At 39.4% G+C, this 16,723-nt stretch overlaps 1 protein-coding gene across 4 annotated transcripts in view; it reads right to left on the reverse strand.

The window, feature by feature from the left end:
- UNC13B (unc-13 homolog B) overlaps positions 1 to 16,723 on the reverse strand; it is a 236,655-nt gene that overhangs the window by 167,701 nt on the left and 52,231 nt on the right. For all 4 annotated transcript variants that reach the window (XM_030817512.1, XM_030817515.1, XM_030817516.1 and 1 more), the window contains exons 2-4: positions 9,952 to 9,981; positions 6,671 to 6,770; positions 1,039 to 1,156 (exon numbers count right to left, since the gene is read on the reverse strand). In XM_030817512.1, coding sequence (XP_030673372.1) covers positions 1,039 to 1,156; positions 6,671 to 6,770; positions 9,952 to 9,981 — 248 coding nt within the window. The remainder of the gene's footprint in view (positions 1 to 1,038; positions 1,157 to 6,670; positions 6,771 to 9,951; positions 9,982 to 16,723) is intronic.

The raw sequence follows: 16,723 nt of genomic DNA on the forward strand, positions 1-16,723 counted from the left end.
AACTGCCCATCTGCCTGGGGGAGTAGAGACTTAGCTAGAACTAAAAGAAATACAGAAAACAGAGACAACTTCAACTTCCCCACTCCCAGAGAAAACTCATGGTCCATGTTAACACCAAATAGGAATATAACAGATTTTATCCAGATCCAAAGTGGGGAAACGATGCTGAGTTATGGTCTAGTCTAGGAAAGTGAAGCAAGAGTTCAATCCTAGAAATAATATATAGAGACAATGTGAATACAAATTGCCAAGCCTGGTAGTTCCTTAAACTCTGTCAGGCTTACATGCAGAAGAAGGGCACTGAAAACTAGTTCCATGGAGATTGGTAACTCAAAGAAACAAAGCAGGCCGGGCACGGTGGCTCACGCTTGTAATCCCAGCACTTTGGGAGGCCGAGGCGGGCGGATCACGAGGTCAGGAGATCGAGACCACGGTGAAACCCCGTCTCTACTAAAAATACAAAAAAATTAGCCGGGCGTGGTGGCGGGCGCCTGTAGTCCCAGCTACTTGGAGAGGCTGAGGCAGGAGAATGGCGTGAACCCGGGAGGCGGAGCTTGCAGTGAGCCGAGATCGCGCCACTGCACTCCAGCCTGGGCGACAGAGCGAGACTCCGTCTCAAAAAAAAAAAAAAAAAAAAAAAAAGAAACAAAGCAGAGAATAGCCAGCCAGCTGGCTGAGGAAGTTTAATGGGACTCCTTCCAGGGCAGTGACTTAGAGGAGAACATAGAAACCACAAGTACCCTAAGTAAACACACACACCGACACACACATACCTCAGAAGGGGCTATCCACCTGATAAGGCTGAAGAGGTGCTGTGGAGCCTGTGAGTTCAGTCACAGGACACAGGGTAGGCCAGACTTAAATAAAATCATCTGAACCTTCAGGTGAAGTTAGGAACCGGCAGGTTGCATGCCCTCTAATTAGAAAGGGGGAGGAATAATCCAAGATGCATGGATGAATATTAGCTAAAGTGGAGCTAGCATGGGGAGAAGTATGGGCTGGGAACCATACTTCCAAACAGACAATGCAATGACTGACCTCATCCGACTGACGAATAGTCTTCAGCGCAATCCACACAGTCCCCACCATGGTGTCCCAGATCAGTCCTTTGTTCCATACCTCCACACTTAGACCCAGGTCCAGGCGACTAATCTCACTAAGGGAAAGAGGAAAGCCCTTTGAGGAAAGCTAGACAATATGAAAGAAACAACTACATCTCCTGTTTTCCTAAACTTTGAATGCTTTCTCACCAGGATCCTGTCTTCAGGAAAAATCAAAATTTCCCAGAATGCCATGACCATTTTTAGGCTCCAAGAAACCTATGTAAGGTATCCATAGAAAACTGCCTTTGTTACAGTTATATAAGTTCCAGAGACCTGCTGCTGTACCACACAGTGCCTCCAGTTAACAATAAGGTATTGTGCACCTCAAAATTTAAGAGGGTAGATTTCATACTAAATGCTCTTAACACACACAAACAACAACAACAAAAAGGAGACACAAGTAAACTTTTAGAGGTGATAAATATATTTATTACCTTGATTATGGTGATGGTAACACAAGCATATACATGTCTAAATTATATACATTAATTATGTACAGTTTTTTATATACCAATTAAACCTCAGTGGGGATGGGGGGGAAAAAAGAAAGAAAAATGCCTTTGTTTATCCATTCTTTCCACTTTGGAGATACAATCATGATTAGACTAATGCAGTTTCACACAATATGAGGCCAAGTAATAAGGACATTACTGCCAGGCCTGCCTGCCAATTTCCACCCATAGGCAACAGTTTTATATGTTTTATTGTTAACTAACACTGCTTCAACTTAAACTATACATTGTATACAGAAAACTTTTAGGAAAGGTAAGTCTACTTTACAAGATTTATGAGGCTGGGCATGGTGGCTCAAGCCTGTAATCCCAGCACTTTGGGAGGTGCACGGATCATGTGAGGTCAGGAGTTTGAGACCAGCTTGGCCAACATGGCAAAACCCTGTCTCTACTAAAAATACAAAAATTAGCTGGGCATGGTGGCGCATGCCTGTAATCCCAGCTACTTGGGAAGCTGAGGCACAAGAATCACTTGAACCCAGGAGGCAGAGCCAAGATCACGCCACTGCACTCCAGCCTGGGTGACAGAGCCAGACTCCATCCCCACCAAAAAAGCCAGGGGGAGGGGGGGATTTATGAAAGGGAGTCCAGGTAGAAGTAGGGTCCCTGAAAACATATAAGTTTGATAGGAACACGAGGTCACAGGCAAGTGAGGGGCTCTAGAGTGTGCTAGTTCACACCACTCAGTCCCTGGAGACTCATTAATCCTTATTAAGCTAGGCACTGTCACTTACAAGCAAAATTATTATCATGGGATAATGATAAATATAATGATTTTCCTATAATAATAACCAGGGGAAAAAATTAGAACAGAAATCATTCCATAAAGAGCCAGATAAGCACTATTTAAAAGCAGTATCATACATGCTTGAATATCTGCTTGGAAGGACTAACTCAAACATAATCCCAGTCTTAAACTGGAATATGCAAATAGTACTTGTGTTAATGCTAAAAACATTCTCCAGAAAGCTCTTATTGAAACACAAGGTTACTTGAGGGGTAATCCAAGAAAGATGAGAAAAGACCAATTCCAGCAGAGAAAGCAGAAAGGCATTCTCAGGAAAACAACAGCTATTTATCACAAGTAGAAGCTTCAAGTTTGTACTTTAGAGAAAGCTTGGGTTCCCTGTTGTGCTATAAAATAAATGTTCTCAGAATCATAAGTTTGAGATGTAGAATGACAGCCACAGAATTCATGTCACGTGTTGAAAATGAATAAAGCAAAGAAAATTTATCCCTTTTATATAAATATAATACAGCATAGAATGTACTGAGTTAATTTATTCATTTAATTAGCATTTCCTGAGCACTTACAAGACGTATGACTTGGTGCTTTGGAAAAGAAATATAATATAGGACTCAGTTTTTGTGTCCAAAAACTTCTAAGCTATCTGGAGAGCTGTTCAGAGCCACAAAGTAGATGAATAAGCCTAGCCACTAAGTTATAGTGTTCACAGTGGAGAAACTAAGCTTTTTGTCACATAATTTAATTCAGCCTAATTAACCAATTAGTTTTGGAAAATATATGTGACATCCTCAAATCCATTGGACTTATCCGTCATTTGAATATGGAATCGAAAAATTGCTTGGGCCAGGTGCAATGGCTCACGCCTGTAATCCCAGTATGTTGGGAGGCTGAGGTGGGAAGATCACTTGAGCCCAGGAGTTTGAGACCAGCCTAGACAACATGGCAAAACCTAGTGTCTCCAAAAAAAATTTTTTTAATTAGCTAGACATGGTGGCGTGTGTCTGTAGTCCCAGCTACTCAGGAGGCTGAGGCAGGAAAATCATTTGAGCCCAGGAGATCAAGGCTGCAGTGAGCCAAGATGGTGCCACTGCACTCCAGCCTGGGCAACAGAGTGAGACCCTGTCCCACAAAATAAAGAAAAAAAAGAAAAATTGCTTGGGGATACATACATAATATTCCCAAATCAACTCCCAAATAGCATCTCAAGCCAACAGACAGAAGAAATAGCCAGAGGTCTTCAACAGCTTGACTTGAACAGATAAAGAAGAAAATCTGTTCTTCAGAGAACTCTCTGGGGAGAAGGCCGAAACAATGAGTATATATATATTCTATAAGAAGCTTCTCATCTCACCTACATTTGCTCAGCAGGTCCAGCTGAGAGAGGTCTGAGAGCTCTATTTATGCTTCATACCCGGGACCCTAGGGAAGTTTCTTTTCTGTTAATTCAGTCAACAATATACATAAACACGTGTATAGCAGACTCTGGGCTACACAAATTCACACAAATAGTGAAGATGCCCACCTTACCCTTAAGAAATGAACAATCTAGTCCTAAAAACAAGATATGAAAATATTAAAAACAAATAATATAAGAAATACCAAAATGAATATTAGATACTGCCACATAATACATTATGGAGAAAGAAAAAGGAGAACGGGAGATAGGAAATCAGCATTGGAGATTCCGGTGACAAAAGGACAGGGTAGTAGACTAAGTTCTGCAAGGGGTGAACCAAAAAAAACAAGTAAATAAATAAAATAGGACAGGACAGGATAGGAGAAATAAAGAGTAGGAAGAGCAGAAAAGTAGAGAAAGTAGCTAATAAAACCCACGTGTAAAAGAAGAGAGGGCAAAATTCACACAGTATCTCAACATGGGAGACAAGAAGAAAATTCACACATATCACAGCAGGGTTGAAAGGGGAAGTGCTATGGGAAATTGGAAAATAAACACATAAGAATAATGCTAGTTATGCTGATGAGAGGCTGCAGAAGATCACTGTGCCTCACATGACGGGAACAGTTATAACTGGAAATGATGGTTATAGCCAACTGGAAGTGCTAGGTTTATAAACCATAGCCAGGACTATGGCTAACATACTGGTATGGAAAGAGACTTTCATAAACCATTTGTAGCTGACTCTGTACACTGCACGTGTAAAGAATGAAAGAGGTGCTCTCAGTCTCATATCACTGTCACTGAGAGAGGGAATCAATGAGGCTTATATAATCTTGAGAGAGAAGCAACCAGTAAGAAAGAAACATGACACCATTGGCCTCCTTCTCTTTGAAGCCCAGTTCTCCCTCAGCTTCCAAGACACCATTATCTCCTGGCTCTCCTACCTCTCTGTTCAATCCTTTTTAGTTCCCTCTGTCCCCTCATTAAATGCTGCCACTCTCCAGCTTCTATCCCAGTCCCTTTTCTCACCATACACATTCTCTCCCTAAGCTTTCTCATCTTCACCTACGGCTTCAACTGACCAAAATATTTCTCCAAAGCAGACTTCTTCCCTGAGTGCGGCTTTAGGTTTCTAACTATCTTCTGTACCTCTCATCCTTCCTATCTGTCCTATAAGAATCTCAAATATAAGATTGTCCATAACTGATATTAATCCCTATCCTGGCCGGGCGCAGTGGCTCACGCTTGTAATCCCAGCACTTTGGGAGGCCGAGGCGGACGGATCCCGAGGTCAGGAGATCGAGACCACGGTGAAACCCCGTCTCTACTAAAAATACAAAAAATTAGCCGGGCATGGTGGCGGGCGCCTGTAGTCCCAGCTACTCGGAGAGGCTGAGGCAGGAGAATGGCATGAACCCGGCCACTGCACTCCAGCCTGGGCGACAGAGCGAGACTCCGTCTCAAAAAAAAAAAAAACAACCCTATCCTACTGAATGGCATACTACCCACCCCATCTTCCAAGAAAATCTTTTGGTTCTACTTCCTGAATACCTTCTATTCATCCTTTTCTATGTCTTCTGCTATTGTCCTAGCCCAAAACCTCATAATCTTTGCCTTTAACTATCACAATAATGGTCCTATAGGAAGCAATATAGGCTGGGTGCAGTAGCTCACACCTGTAATCCCACAGCTTTGGGAGGGCAAGGCTGGAGGATTGCTTTAGCCCAGGAATTTGAGATCAGCCTGGGCAACGTAGTGAAACCCCATCTTTACAAAAAATAAAAACATTAGCCAAGGTGTGGCGGTAGATGCTTGTAGTTTCCATTACTCAGGAGGCTAAGGCAAGAAGATCGCTCAAGCCCAGGAGTTAGAGGCTGCAGCAAACTATGATCATACCACCACTCTAGGATGGGTGACAGAGTGAGATCCTGCCTCAAAAAAAAAAAAAAAAAGCAATATATTAAGAGCCCAGAGGATTGGAAATGTCTCCCCTTAAAAATAATAACCATCCCTATGTCCCTCTGAGCTGCACTATAAAACATGCAAATCGATTTCAGTTCAGTTTCAAATTTCACAGCAAATTTCAGTACGTTTTCTCATTCAGCCCCTTCATGCCCACCTCCAACTCCCAAAAAAAACAAGCATAATCTTCTGAGAAAGGAAGACCTTTACAGATAAGGAAACTAGTGCTCTATGAAGCTAAATGATTTGCCCAGTCCTTCAATATATTCTATACTTTTCTCCCCTTTTCTAGAACAGGAACAAAAAAATCCTGAAACTAAAGGGGACAAAAGAAAGAAATATCAAGTTTTTAAGGCCAAAGTTTAATTAAAATCATAATATACTAAACTTTGTCATACACGAGAAATTCTACTAATATTTATTCATTTTAATTAATTGAATATAGGACATTTTACTCCGTAAAGCAAAAGGATTATAAGCACAGAAATCTTCAGCCTCTAAAACAGATGACTGAGGTACACATGAAGATACAGTCTCTCACATGCACGGCCACATTCCTTCAAAGAGCTTTCTGAGAATCAAAGAAAGATGAAGTTATGTTTAATGTCATGCTAAGTCTGTTGTACTCTATTCTAATTCTGACCACTGAGAAAATCTGCCTATGTAGTTTTTCACCAACACAAATCAATTGGGAGTTTACCTGCATTATCATTCATCTCTAAGAACAAATTACGAATCCATGAGAAAACAAAAGTGCAGTTGTGCTTCATGTACCATGAACCTCACTTATTTTTAAAACTCCGCAGTTTTCAAAAGAGTATTTAACAGTGCCAGTACATTTTATAAATCTCAAAAATACACAAAATCTTCTCATTGTTTCATCCAATGCAATTCCCTTAAAAAGATTATGAAATATGTAGGCACACTGCTGCTGCAAAGTACTTACAACATGAAATCCTGTTCCCAGGAAGGCTGATCACCACGAACTGCTACAGTTGTGCTCTTCACATTCTGTACTTTCAGGGTCACATATGTGTTAAATTTATCTTTGAAAAAATACAAAATGGAGACATAATACTTAGTGTTCAGATTGTTACCCAATCTCACAAAACCCTTGGAATTAAGCAATATAGAAATTAAAGTATTACATGTGCAGGAAAAAATTAAGCTATATATTGTACAATATAGCCTCATTCAAGACATACCAGAGTTGCCAAAATTATAAAACTACATACTATCTTCAAGAGCATAATCTAAAATACTATTTTTTAAATTTTAAGAAATTTTATATATGACCCAATAGATATGCATACATACACACTCAAACTGAAACAGATTCATGAATGCCAAGATATGATACATTGATATTTCCTGTTCTAATTTATTTAATCTATTACAATGTTAATCCTAACCTACTATGTTAATTATATAGCCCACTTGCCGTCTGGGGGGAAAAATCCAAATCTAATTGATCTACTAGGAAAGATAAGGTACACAAATTTAATAAAATGTAGAAAGAGAGAAGTACCAGAAGGAAAAAAGAAAAAGTGATAAAGAACTGCAGAGCTGTTAACAGGGACAAAAGTTGAGGAAAGATCTTCACAGAGAAATTAGATTTCAAGCTCAATCTATTCCGTTTGGCCTAAAGCACAAGTTACATAAAAAGAAATCTTTTTTTTTTTTTTTGAGACAGAGTCTTGCTGTGTCACCCAGACCGAGTGACACATGATCTTGGCTCACTACAACCTCCACCTACCAGGTTCAAGCAATTCTCATGCCTCAGCTACCCAAGTAGCTGGGATTATAGGTGTGCGCCACCATGCCCAGCTAACTTTTGTATTTTTAGTAGAGACGGGGTTTCACCACGTTGGCCAGGCTGGTCTCAAATGCCTGACCTCAAGTGAACTACCCATCTCAGCCTCCAAAAGTGCTGGGATTACAAGCATGAGCCACCACGCCCAGCCAAAAAAAGAAATATTATCACAGAGTTGAGAAAAGGAAATGCTCTAACCTGAGAGTTGACTACTAAACAAGCTGATTACTAAACAAAGGTGGTGGCCTGAAACTTCAAACTCAGGCGTCTCACGTAATTCTTACTACAGCACATTTGGCACTCACCTCACTACATCCACATCAGCCATGATTAGGGGCACTGAAATGAGGGTTTGCTTTTCTATGTAAGAAATTAATCCTAATGTTATACAGTGAAAAAATAGCAAACTATCACTTTGACTCATCAAATTGGCAAACATTGCTTAACATGATTACCTAATGTTAAAGAAGATATGAGAAAATGGGACCTGTCACACACTTTCAGCTGAAGGTAAGTCTTTCTTTTAAATATCATTTAAAATGGTGTGGTTTTATACTTATCAAGATGGAAAATTTATAATTATATTAAAGATATATGAGGAGAGGCGCCTGTAGTCCCAGCTACTCGGGAGGCTGAGGCAGGAGAATTGCGTGAACCCCGGGGGGCGGAGCCTGCAGTGAGCTGAGATCGCGCCACTGCACTCCAGCCTGGGCGACAGCGAGACTCTGTCTCAAAAAAAAAAAAAAAAAAAAGGCCCATACAAGGGGAATCTCCATCCATATCCAGTAGTAGTAGTGCAGTAGGCCACTGAGCTATGTTTTATATCACATTATTTTGTACTCCACCCCAACATCCAATCACACATAGCTGACCAGACCAAGAGTAAATAACCGAAGAGCAGCCAATCCATGAGCTGGCCAAAAGCTGAAACAAACCTGATTCCCTCTCAAAAGATTTTAAATAGGGTAAAAGGATAAATAATGACAATTGGTGGTTGGTGCTGAAGCTAAAACGAAGGGGTATAAATTCCATTGAGGCAGCTATTATGGGTGCAAGATGGGTAAGCATAGAAAACCAGCTGGGAGAGAAACAACAGAGCAGATTCCCAGAAAAAAAGAGCCAGCAGAGAGAGAACGATAAAGACCTTTAAAACAAGAAACTGCTCAGAAACTGCTTTCATTACTGTTGCACCCAAGGTCCAGTTTTTCAGGTTTTCTTGGGTTCTCAAGCATATTCATATACTTCCAGTAACCCTCCAGCTCCCCTCCCTTCTTCCCCAGCAGTACCAGATGAAATCTTCCTAATGTGACAATCAAAATTAAGGAAATGCATATTAAAATAAGGAAATACCATTCTTAATCTTCAGATGGACAGAGATTTTAAAGTTTCATATCGAATGTTGATAAGGATTTGGAAAAATAAATGTTCATAAACTTTTGGTCTCAGTATATATAGTAAAAACTTGCAGGAGAATAATCTGGCAGGAGTTACCAAATTTTTAAAAATATATATATACTTTTGACCCAGAAATTCTACTTCTGAATCCAGTACATAGACACATTTGCAAAAGCAAGCAATCAGAAGTGCACAAGAACATTTATTGTTTATAATAGCAAAAACTTGGGAACCTAAATATTAATCAAGTATTAATCAGGGACCTATTAATCAGGGTACAAATCTGCAACAAAATTCTGTACAACACCTTAAAAGAACGAACCAGACACACACATACACACACACACACACACACACACACTTTCATGATGTGTTGCTGGGGGGGAAAGCAGGTTGCATAAGATATGTTTCACATGGTCTATTTGAATATTTTAAATTTTAAGAAATTTTATATATGACCCAATAGATACATATACACACGCTCTCAAGCTGAAACAGGTTCATGAACTGCAAGACATGATACACTGATATTTCAATATTTATCCACTACACACTGGGGCCTGTCATGGGGTGGGGGACTGGGGGAGGGATAGCATTAGGAGAAATACCTAATGTAAATGACGAGTTGATGGGTGCAGCAAACCAACATGGCACATGTATACCTATGTAACAAACCTGCATGTTGTGCACATGTACCCTAGAACTTGAAGTAAAAAAAAAAAATTGTTTCCACTAATTGTCAATATTTATCCTTTTACACTATTTCAGACTTTTTTCTGAGAAAAAGTCGGAAAAGGTATATCAAAACCTCTAAATATATAGTTATTATTGAGAAGTAGAATTGGGTTAGCCAAGAGGTAAGAAAACTAATTTTTCACTAGATTAATGATTTCATGAATTAATTTAGTGAAGTAATGAATTAAATTACTGAATTTGATCAATGAATTAATAATTTTTTTAATTGCTTTGAAATAACAGCAAATACAAGAGGAAAAGACATAATGGAAGGCTGGCCTTACCTGGTGAACCCTGGAATTTGGCCCTTTTAACTGCAAGAGAAAAAAGAGGATACCATGAAGAATGTTTCCAAGTTCATTTTACTTAAGCAACATTTATTAGGCACTATGCACCAATGTTAGAGTTAGGTTTAGATTGTTAAATCTAAACCTGGAGAAAAAAGGCTAAGACTTCTGATCAAAACTTGAAAGGCAAAGAGTCAGACGAGCCCTTAAAAGTCAATCTAATCTCATATCCAGTGCAAAAATCTCTGTTCCAGGCTCCTGACAACAAGGTAGAGAGATCTAAGTTACTCCTGTGGCAGGCAGCCAGTTTCATGTGAGATATCTTCTGAAAGTTTAAGTTACAAATGTTCCTTATTTAAAACCCAGCATAGAAATCCCCTCTATTCTGTTCACACCAAAAGAAGAGCATAACAGGCCAGATCTAGATAATAACCTTTAAAACAAGAATGAGAAATAACTTCTTTCTGAAAATAAGCAGATATTAAGAGGAGCTCCTGTCAATGTAATCACAAAGCGCTGTTTCCAAAGGCAGTAGAGAACTACACAGGAAAGAATCCCACACTGGAGTGCACATGCCACACTCCTGGGAAAGGTCAAAGACCACACATGCAGGAAAACTACTAAATCTCAGAAAGCACCAAGTAGCTATCAAAGAAGATTAGAGCTACGTGCCACAGGAGAAAAAAAAAGATAAAGAAAACCCTAAAACACAAAACCTGGAAAGGATGCTTAAGAGTATACGTCTGCCATTCTCCTTATCCTGCATTACTACTGAAAGCTTCACCTTAACTAACATCCAAGTCCTGCTTAATACTTCTAAGAGATGGGTCATTCTGTACCTTTCACACGTCCTCTCCATTTTCAGACAGCATTTTACTAAAATCTATTCTTTTTATTGAAACAAAGTCTATCTCTCACTGGAGACTACCTTTTGTAGTCCCATTTCAGTTCAAATCCTCTTCCCAGCTGGTGTTCTTTTTCATAAATGTGTAAAAAGTACATATACATCTCTCTGAATGGCCTGGCTAAAGCTACCTTAAAAAGATTAAGCTCTGCAATTACTAATTGGTCAATAAGCATAAATTTGCCATTATGCTAGTCAACGATATAGTGATAATAATGGCTCTGTGATGTGACACTCTATTGAGTTTCACTTGATTGAATGTGAAGGATGCAAAGTATTGTTCCTGGCTGTGTCTGTAAGGGTGTTGCCAAAGGAGATTAATGTTTCAGTCAGTGGACTGGGAGAGACAGACCCACCCTCAACCCGGGTGGGTACCATTTAATCAGCTGCCAGCACAACTAGGATAAAAGCGGGCAGAGGAACGTGGAAGGGGAAGACAGACCCGAGTCTTCTGGCCTCCATCTTTCTCCCATGCTGGATGATTCCTGCCCTCGAACATCAGACTCCAAGTTCTTCAGTTTTTGGACTCTTGGTCTTACATCTGTGCTTTGCCAGGGGCTCTCGGGCCTTTGACCACAGACTGAAGGCTGCACTGTTGGCTTCCCTACTTTTGAGGTTTTGGGACTCGGACTGGCTTCCTGGCTCCGCAGTTTGCAGATGGCCTAGTGTGGGACTTCACCTTGTGATGATATGAGTCAATTCTCCTAATAAACTCTCATATATAGATATGTGTGTGTGCATAGATGTGTATGTGCACGTGCACACACACACACACACACACACACACACCCTATCAGTTCTGTCCCTTTAGAGAACTTTGACTAATACAGGTTCTTTCTGGGGGCAGGGGGAACCTTGCAATCTACCAAGGCAGTGGAATTTCAAGCTTGAGCATACTAGAATCACCTGAGGGCTGTTAAAGCACAGAATGCTGGGCCACATCACCTTGGTTTCTAGACTCAGTGGAGTGCAGCAGGGCCTGTGAAACTGTATTTCTAACAAGTTCCCATGTGATGTTACTGGCATTTACTGGCTAAAGAACAGGGATGCTGGTAAACATTCTACAGTACGCAGGACAGTTCTCCAGAGCAAAACCTAGCCTATCCTGCCACCAGTGCCACCCATCACTGCATGCCACCTGGAGGTCTAGGGACTAGCTTATCAAGCCTGCTGCCACCACTAAAAGCCACACATGCTGCTGAGTGGTGCAAGGACTGGCACACCACTGCTACCACCACTGTCAACTCCTCACACATCACTCGGGGGACCCAAGGACCCACCCACTTGGTCGGCCACTGGCATTGCCAGCACCCAAGCATACCACCTGGAGGCCCAAGGGAGCCCAAAGACTGGCATTCCTAGAATGCCACTGCTACTACTGATTTCAGAGGACCAGCCCATCTGGCATATCAGTCCCCAGCAAAGTCTTGTCACAGCCTCCACCAACAATTACAGCCTACACCACTGAGAAGCCAGGAAACTAGTCTGAGTAAAGGTGAAGAAATCATACGGAGGCTACACTACTGCACCCACCCAGAATCAAAGCCAAAACACCTTTCCCCAGCAACAATATGGATACATCTACAGAAAAAAAGTATTTCCCTAAAAAAGCCAATCCATAACATTAAAAGAAGGAATTGTTATAACACATACACAAATATCAATATAAAAAGAAAAGAAATATTCAGCCGGGCATGGTGGCTCACACCTGTAATCCCAGCACTCTGGGAGGCCAAGGTGGGTGGATCACTTAAGGAGTTAGAGACCAGCTTGGCCAACATGGAAAACCCCATCTCTACTAAAAATACAAAAATTAGCTGGGTGTAGTGGCGCATGCCTGTCATCCTAGCTACTCAGGAGGCTGGGGTGGGAGACTCGCTTGAGCCTGGGAGGCAGAGGTTGAAGTGAGCTGAGATAGCACCACCACACTCCAGCCTGGGTGACAGAGTGAGACCCTGTCTCAAAACAACAACAACAACAACAAACAAGAACACAATAAACATGGGTTCTTCTTGTCTTTTTCCAGATCTTAGAGGAAAGGCTTTCAGCTTTTCCCCATTCAGTAGGATGTAAGCTATGGGTTTGTCACATATGGCCTTTACTGTGTTGAGGTATGTTCCTTTAATGTGTAATTTTTTGAGAGTTTTTTCTTTATGATGAAGGGATGTTGAATTTTATCAAACGCCTTTTCTATGTCTATTGAGATGATCTTACAGTTTTTATCCCATTCTGTTGATGTGATGTATCGCATTTATTGATTTGCATATGTGGAACCATCATCGCATCCCTGGGATAAATCCTACTTGATCATGGTATATTATCTTTTTGATATATTACTTGATTTGGTTTGCTAGTATTTTGTTGACGATTTTTGCATCTGTGTTTATCAGCAGTATTTGCCTGTAGTTTTATTTTTTTGTTCTGCCATTGTCTGGCTTAGTAGACAATGCCCCACTTTCACAACTCTCATTCAACTTAGTACTGGGAGTCCTAGCCAGAGCAATCAGGCAAGAGAAAGAAATCCAGGCAACCACACTGGAAAAGAGGAAGCCAAATTGTCCCTCTTTGCACATGACATGATCTTATATAGAGAAAAAAACCTAAAGATTCCACTGTTTGTTTTTAACTCTTAGATCTGATCAATAAATTCAGTAAAGTTGCATAATACAAAATCAACTACAAAAATCAGTAATAATAAACTAGCTGAAAAAGAAATAAAAAAAGTAATCACATTTACAATTGCTACAAAAAATATTCAATACCTGGGAATAAATTTAACCAAAGGTGAAAGATCTCTACAACAAAAATGACAAAACACTGATGAGAGAAATTGAAGAGAACACAAATGGAAAAACATACTATGCAAATAGGTTCTAAGAATATTGTTAAAATGACTGTATTATCCAAAGCAATCTACAGCTTAAATGCAATCCCTATCAAAATACCAATGCTATTCTTCAGAGAAATAGAAACAACAATCCTAAAATTCATATAAACCACAAAAGACCCTGGATAGTCAAAGCAATGCTGAGTAAAATGGACAAAGCTGGAGGTATCATGCTATCTGACTTCAAAATACACCATAAAGCTATAGTAACCAAAACAGGTTACTACTGGTATAAAAACTAAGACACAAGGCAATGGAATAGAATAGAGAACCCAAAAATAAATCCATGTATTTACAGCCAATTGATTTTTCAACAAACGTACCCGAAAAACACAGAGGAAAGAATAATATTTTCAATAAATGGTGTTGGGAAAACGGAATATCCATATTACAGAAGAATGAAACTGAGCACCTATCACAAAAATCAACTCAAAATTAATTCGAGAGTTAAATGTAAGACCCAAAACATTAAAACTACTAGAAGAAAACAGGGAAACACTTCAGGACATTAGTCTAGTCAAAGATTTTATGGCTAAGACTTCAAATGCATAGAAATAAATAAAAATAGACAAATGGGACCCTATAAAACTAAAAAGCCTTTGCACAGCAAAAGTAACAATCAATAAAGAGACAACCTACAGAATGGGAGACAATATTTGCAAACTATTCATCCAACAAGGGACTAATATCCAGAATATATAAGGAACTCAAATCAAGAGCCAAAAAAAAAAAACCCACTAAAAAGTGGACGAAGGATCTGAATAGACATTTCTCAAAAGAATGGCCAATATGTATATGAAAAAAATGCTCAAGAGTACTAATCATCAGGAAAATTAAAATCAAAACCACAGTGAGCTATCATCTCACCCAGTTAGAATGGCTATCACCAAAACCACAAAATATAACAGATGCTGGCCTGGATGGAGAGAAAAGAGAACTCACACACTGTGGAAAGGAATGTGAATTAGTACAGCCCTTATGGAAAACAGTACGGAGGTTTCCCAGAAAACTAAAAACAGAACTACCACATGATCCAGCAATCCCATTACTGGGTATTTATCCAAAGGAAAGGATGTCAGTATGTCAAAGGGATATTAGCATCCCCATGTTTACTGCAGCACTATTCATCATAGCCAAGATATAGAATCAACCTAAGTGTCAATCAACAAATGAATGAAGAAAATGTGGTATATACACACAATGGAATACTATTCAGCCATAAAAAGAATGAAACCCTGTCATCTGCAGCAACATGGATGGAACTGGATAGCATCATGTTCAGTGAAATAAGCTAGGTACAGAAAGACAAATTTTGCATGTTCTCACTCATGTGAGAGCTAAAATAAAGGAGATCTCCTGGAGGCAGAGAGTAGAATGATGGCTACCAGATGCTGGGAAGGGGGAGAAGGGCGGTGAAGAGAGGTTGGTTAATGTGTACATACAGTTATATTGAAGGAATACGTTGTAGTGTGTGACCACAGACTGGGGTGATTATAGTTACCAATAATTTGCATATTTCAAAATAGCTAGAAGAAAAGATTTGAAATGTTCCCAACACACAGAAGTGATAAATATTTTAGGTGATGGATATCCTAAATACCCCGGGTTGATCATTATACATTGTATGCATGTACAGAAATATCACACGTACCTCATAAATATGTACAGTTATTATGTATCCAAAAAATGGCCTTCCCATCTGGCCCCCAAAAGATGGTATAGAAGCATGAACCATCTTATCTTTCTCTGAGTATTTATATCTTGCTTGACTCCCATGTGCACATGTGCATGTAATAATAAAATGTATATGTATTTTTTCCTATTTAAAAAATGCTATCTACAACAGCATCCCAAAATATTAAATTCTTGGAATAGATTTAACAAAAGAAATATAAGGCCTGTAAGTTAAAAAATATAAACACTGAGGAGAGAAATCAAAGAAGTAATTAAATGAAGAGATATGCCATGGTCAATGTTTGGAAGACTCACTATTGTTAAAATGACAATTTTCCCCATATTAATCTACACATTCAAGACAAACCCAATCAAAATTCTAGCGGGCATTTTTTTTTAGATACTGACAAGCTGGTTTAAAATTTATATGAAAACAAAAAGGACCAGAAGAGCCAAAAAACATTTTGGGGGAAAAAGGGTGTTGGAGTAATTATACTACCTGATCTCAAGTTATATTATAAAGATACAGGAATCAAGACAGTGTGGTATTGGCATAAAAAGACATAACGATCAATGGAAAAAAATAGAAAGTTCAGAAACAGACCCACACACATATGGGTCAACTGATTTTCAACAAAATTGCCAAGGCAATTCAATTGAGGGAAAAGATAATCTTGTTAACAATGGTACTGAAAAATTTGATATTCATATGCAAGTGCATATACATATTTGCTTATTTTATCCTTACTGTACACAATATGCAAAACTTGAAATGAGTCAGGAATAGATCTAAATGTGAGAGACAAAACTATGAAATGTCTGGAAGAAAACAGGAGAAAATCTTAGTGACCCTGGGTTAGATTTCTTAAATTGTATGCAGAATGCATGAAGTTTAAAAGAAAAAAAATGTACAAACTAGTGTTATGATTTGAATGTGCTATGATCTGAATACCCCATGACAATCAAACCAAAAATGGACAAATGGGATCACATCAAGTTAAATATCTTCAGCACAGCAAAGGAAACCATCAACAAAGTGAAGAGACAACCGACAGAATGGGAAAAAGTAATTTGCAAACTATTCTTCTGATAAGTGATTAATAACCAGAATATATAAGGAGCTCAAACAAGTCAACAGGAAAAAATCTAATAATCCAATTTAAAAACAGGCAAAAGACCTGAATAGATATTTCTCAAAACAAGATGGACAGGCTGGGCATGGTGGCTCACGCCTGTAATCCCAGCACTATGAGAGGCCGAGGAAGGTGGATTGCTTGAGTTCAGGAATTCCAGACCAGCCTGGA

The sequence above is a fragment of the Nomascus leucogenys genome, chromosome 8, assembly GCF_006542625.1.
Source record: "Nomascus leucogenys isolate Asia chromosome 8, Asia_NLE_v1, whole genome shotgun sequence".
Lineage (NCBI taxonomy): Eukaryota > Metazoa > Chordata > Mammalia > Primates > Hylobatidae > Nomascus > Nomascus leucogenys.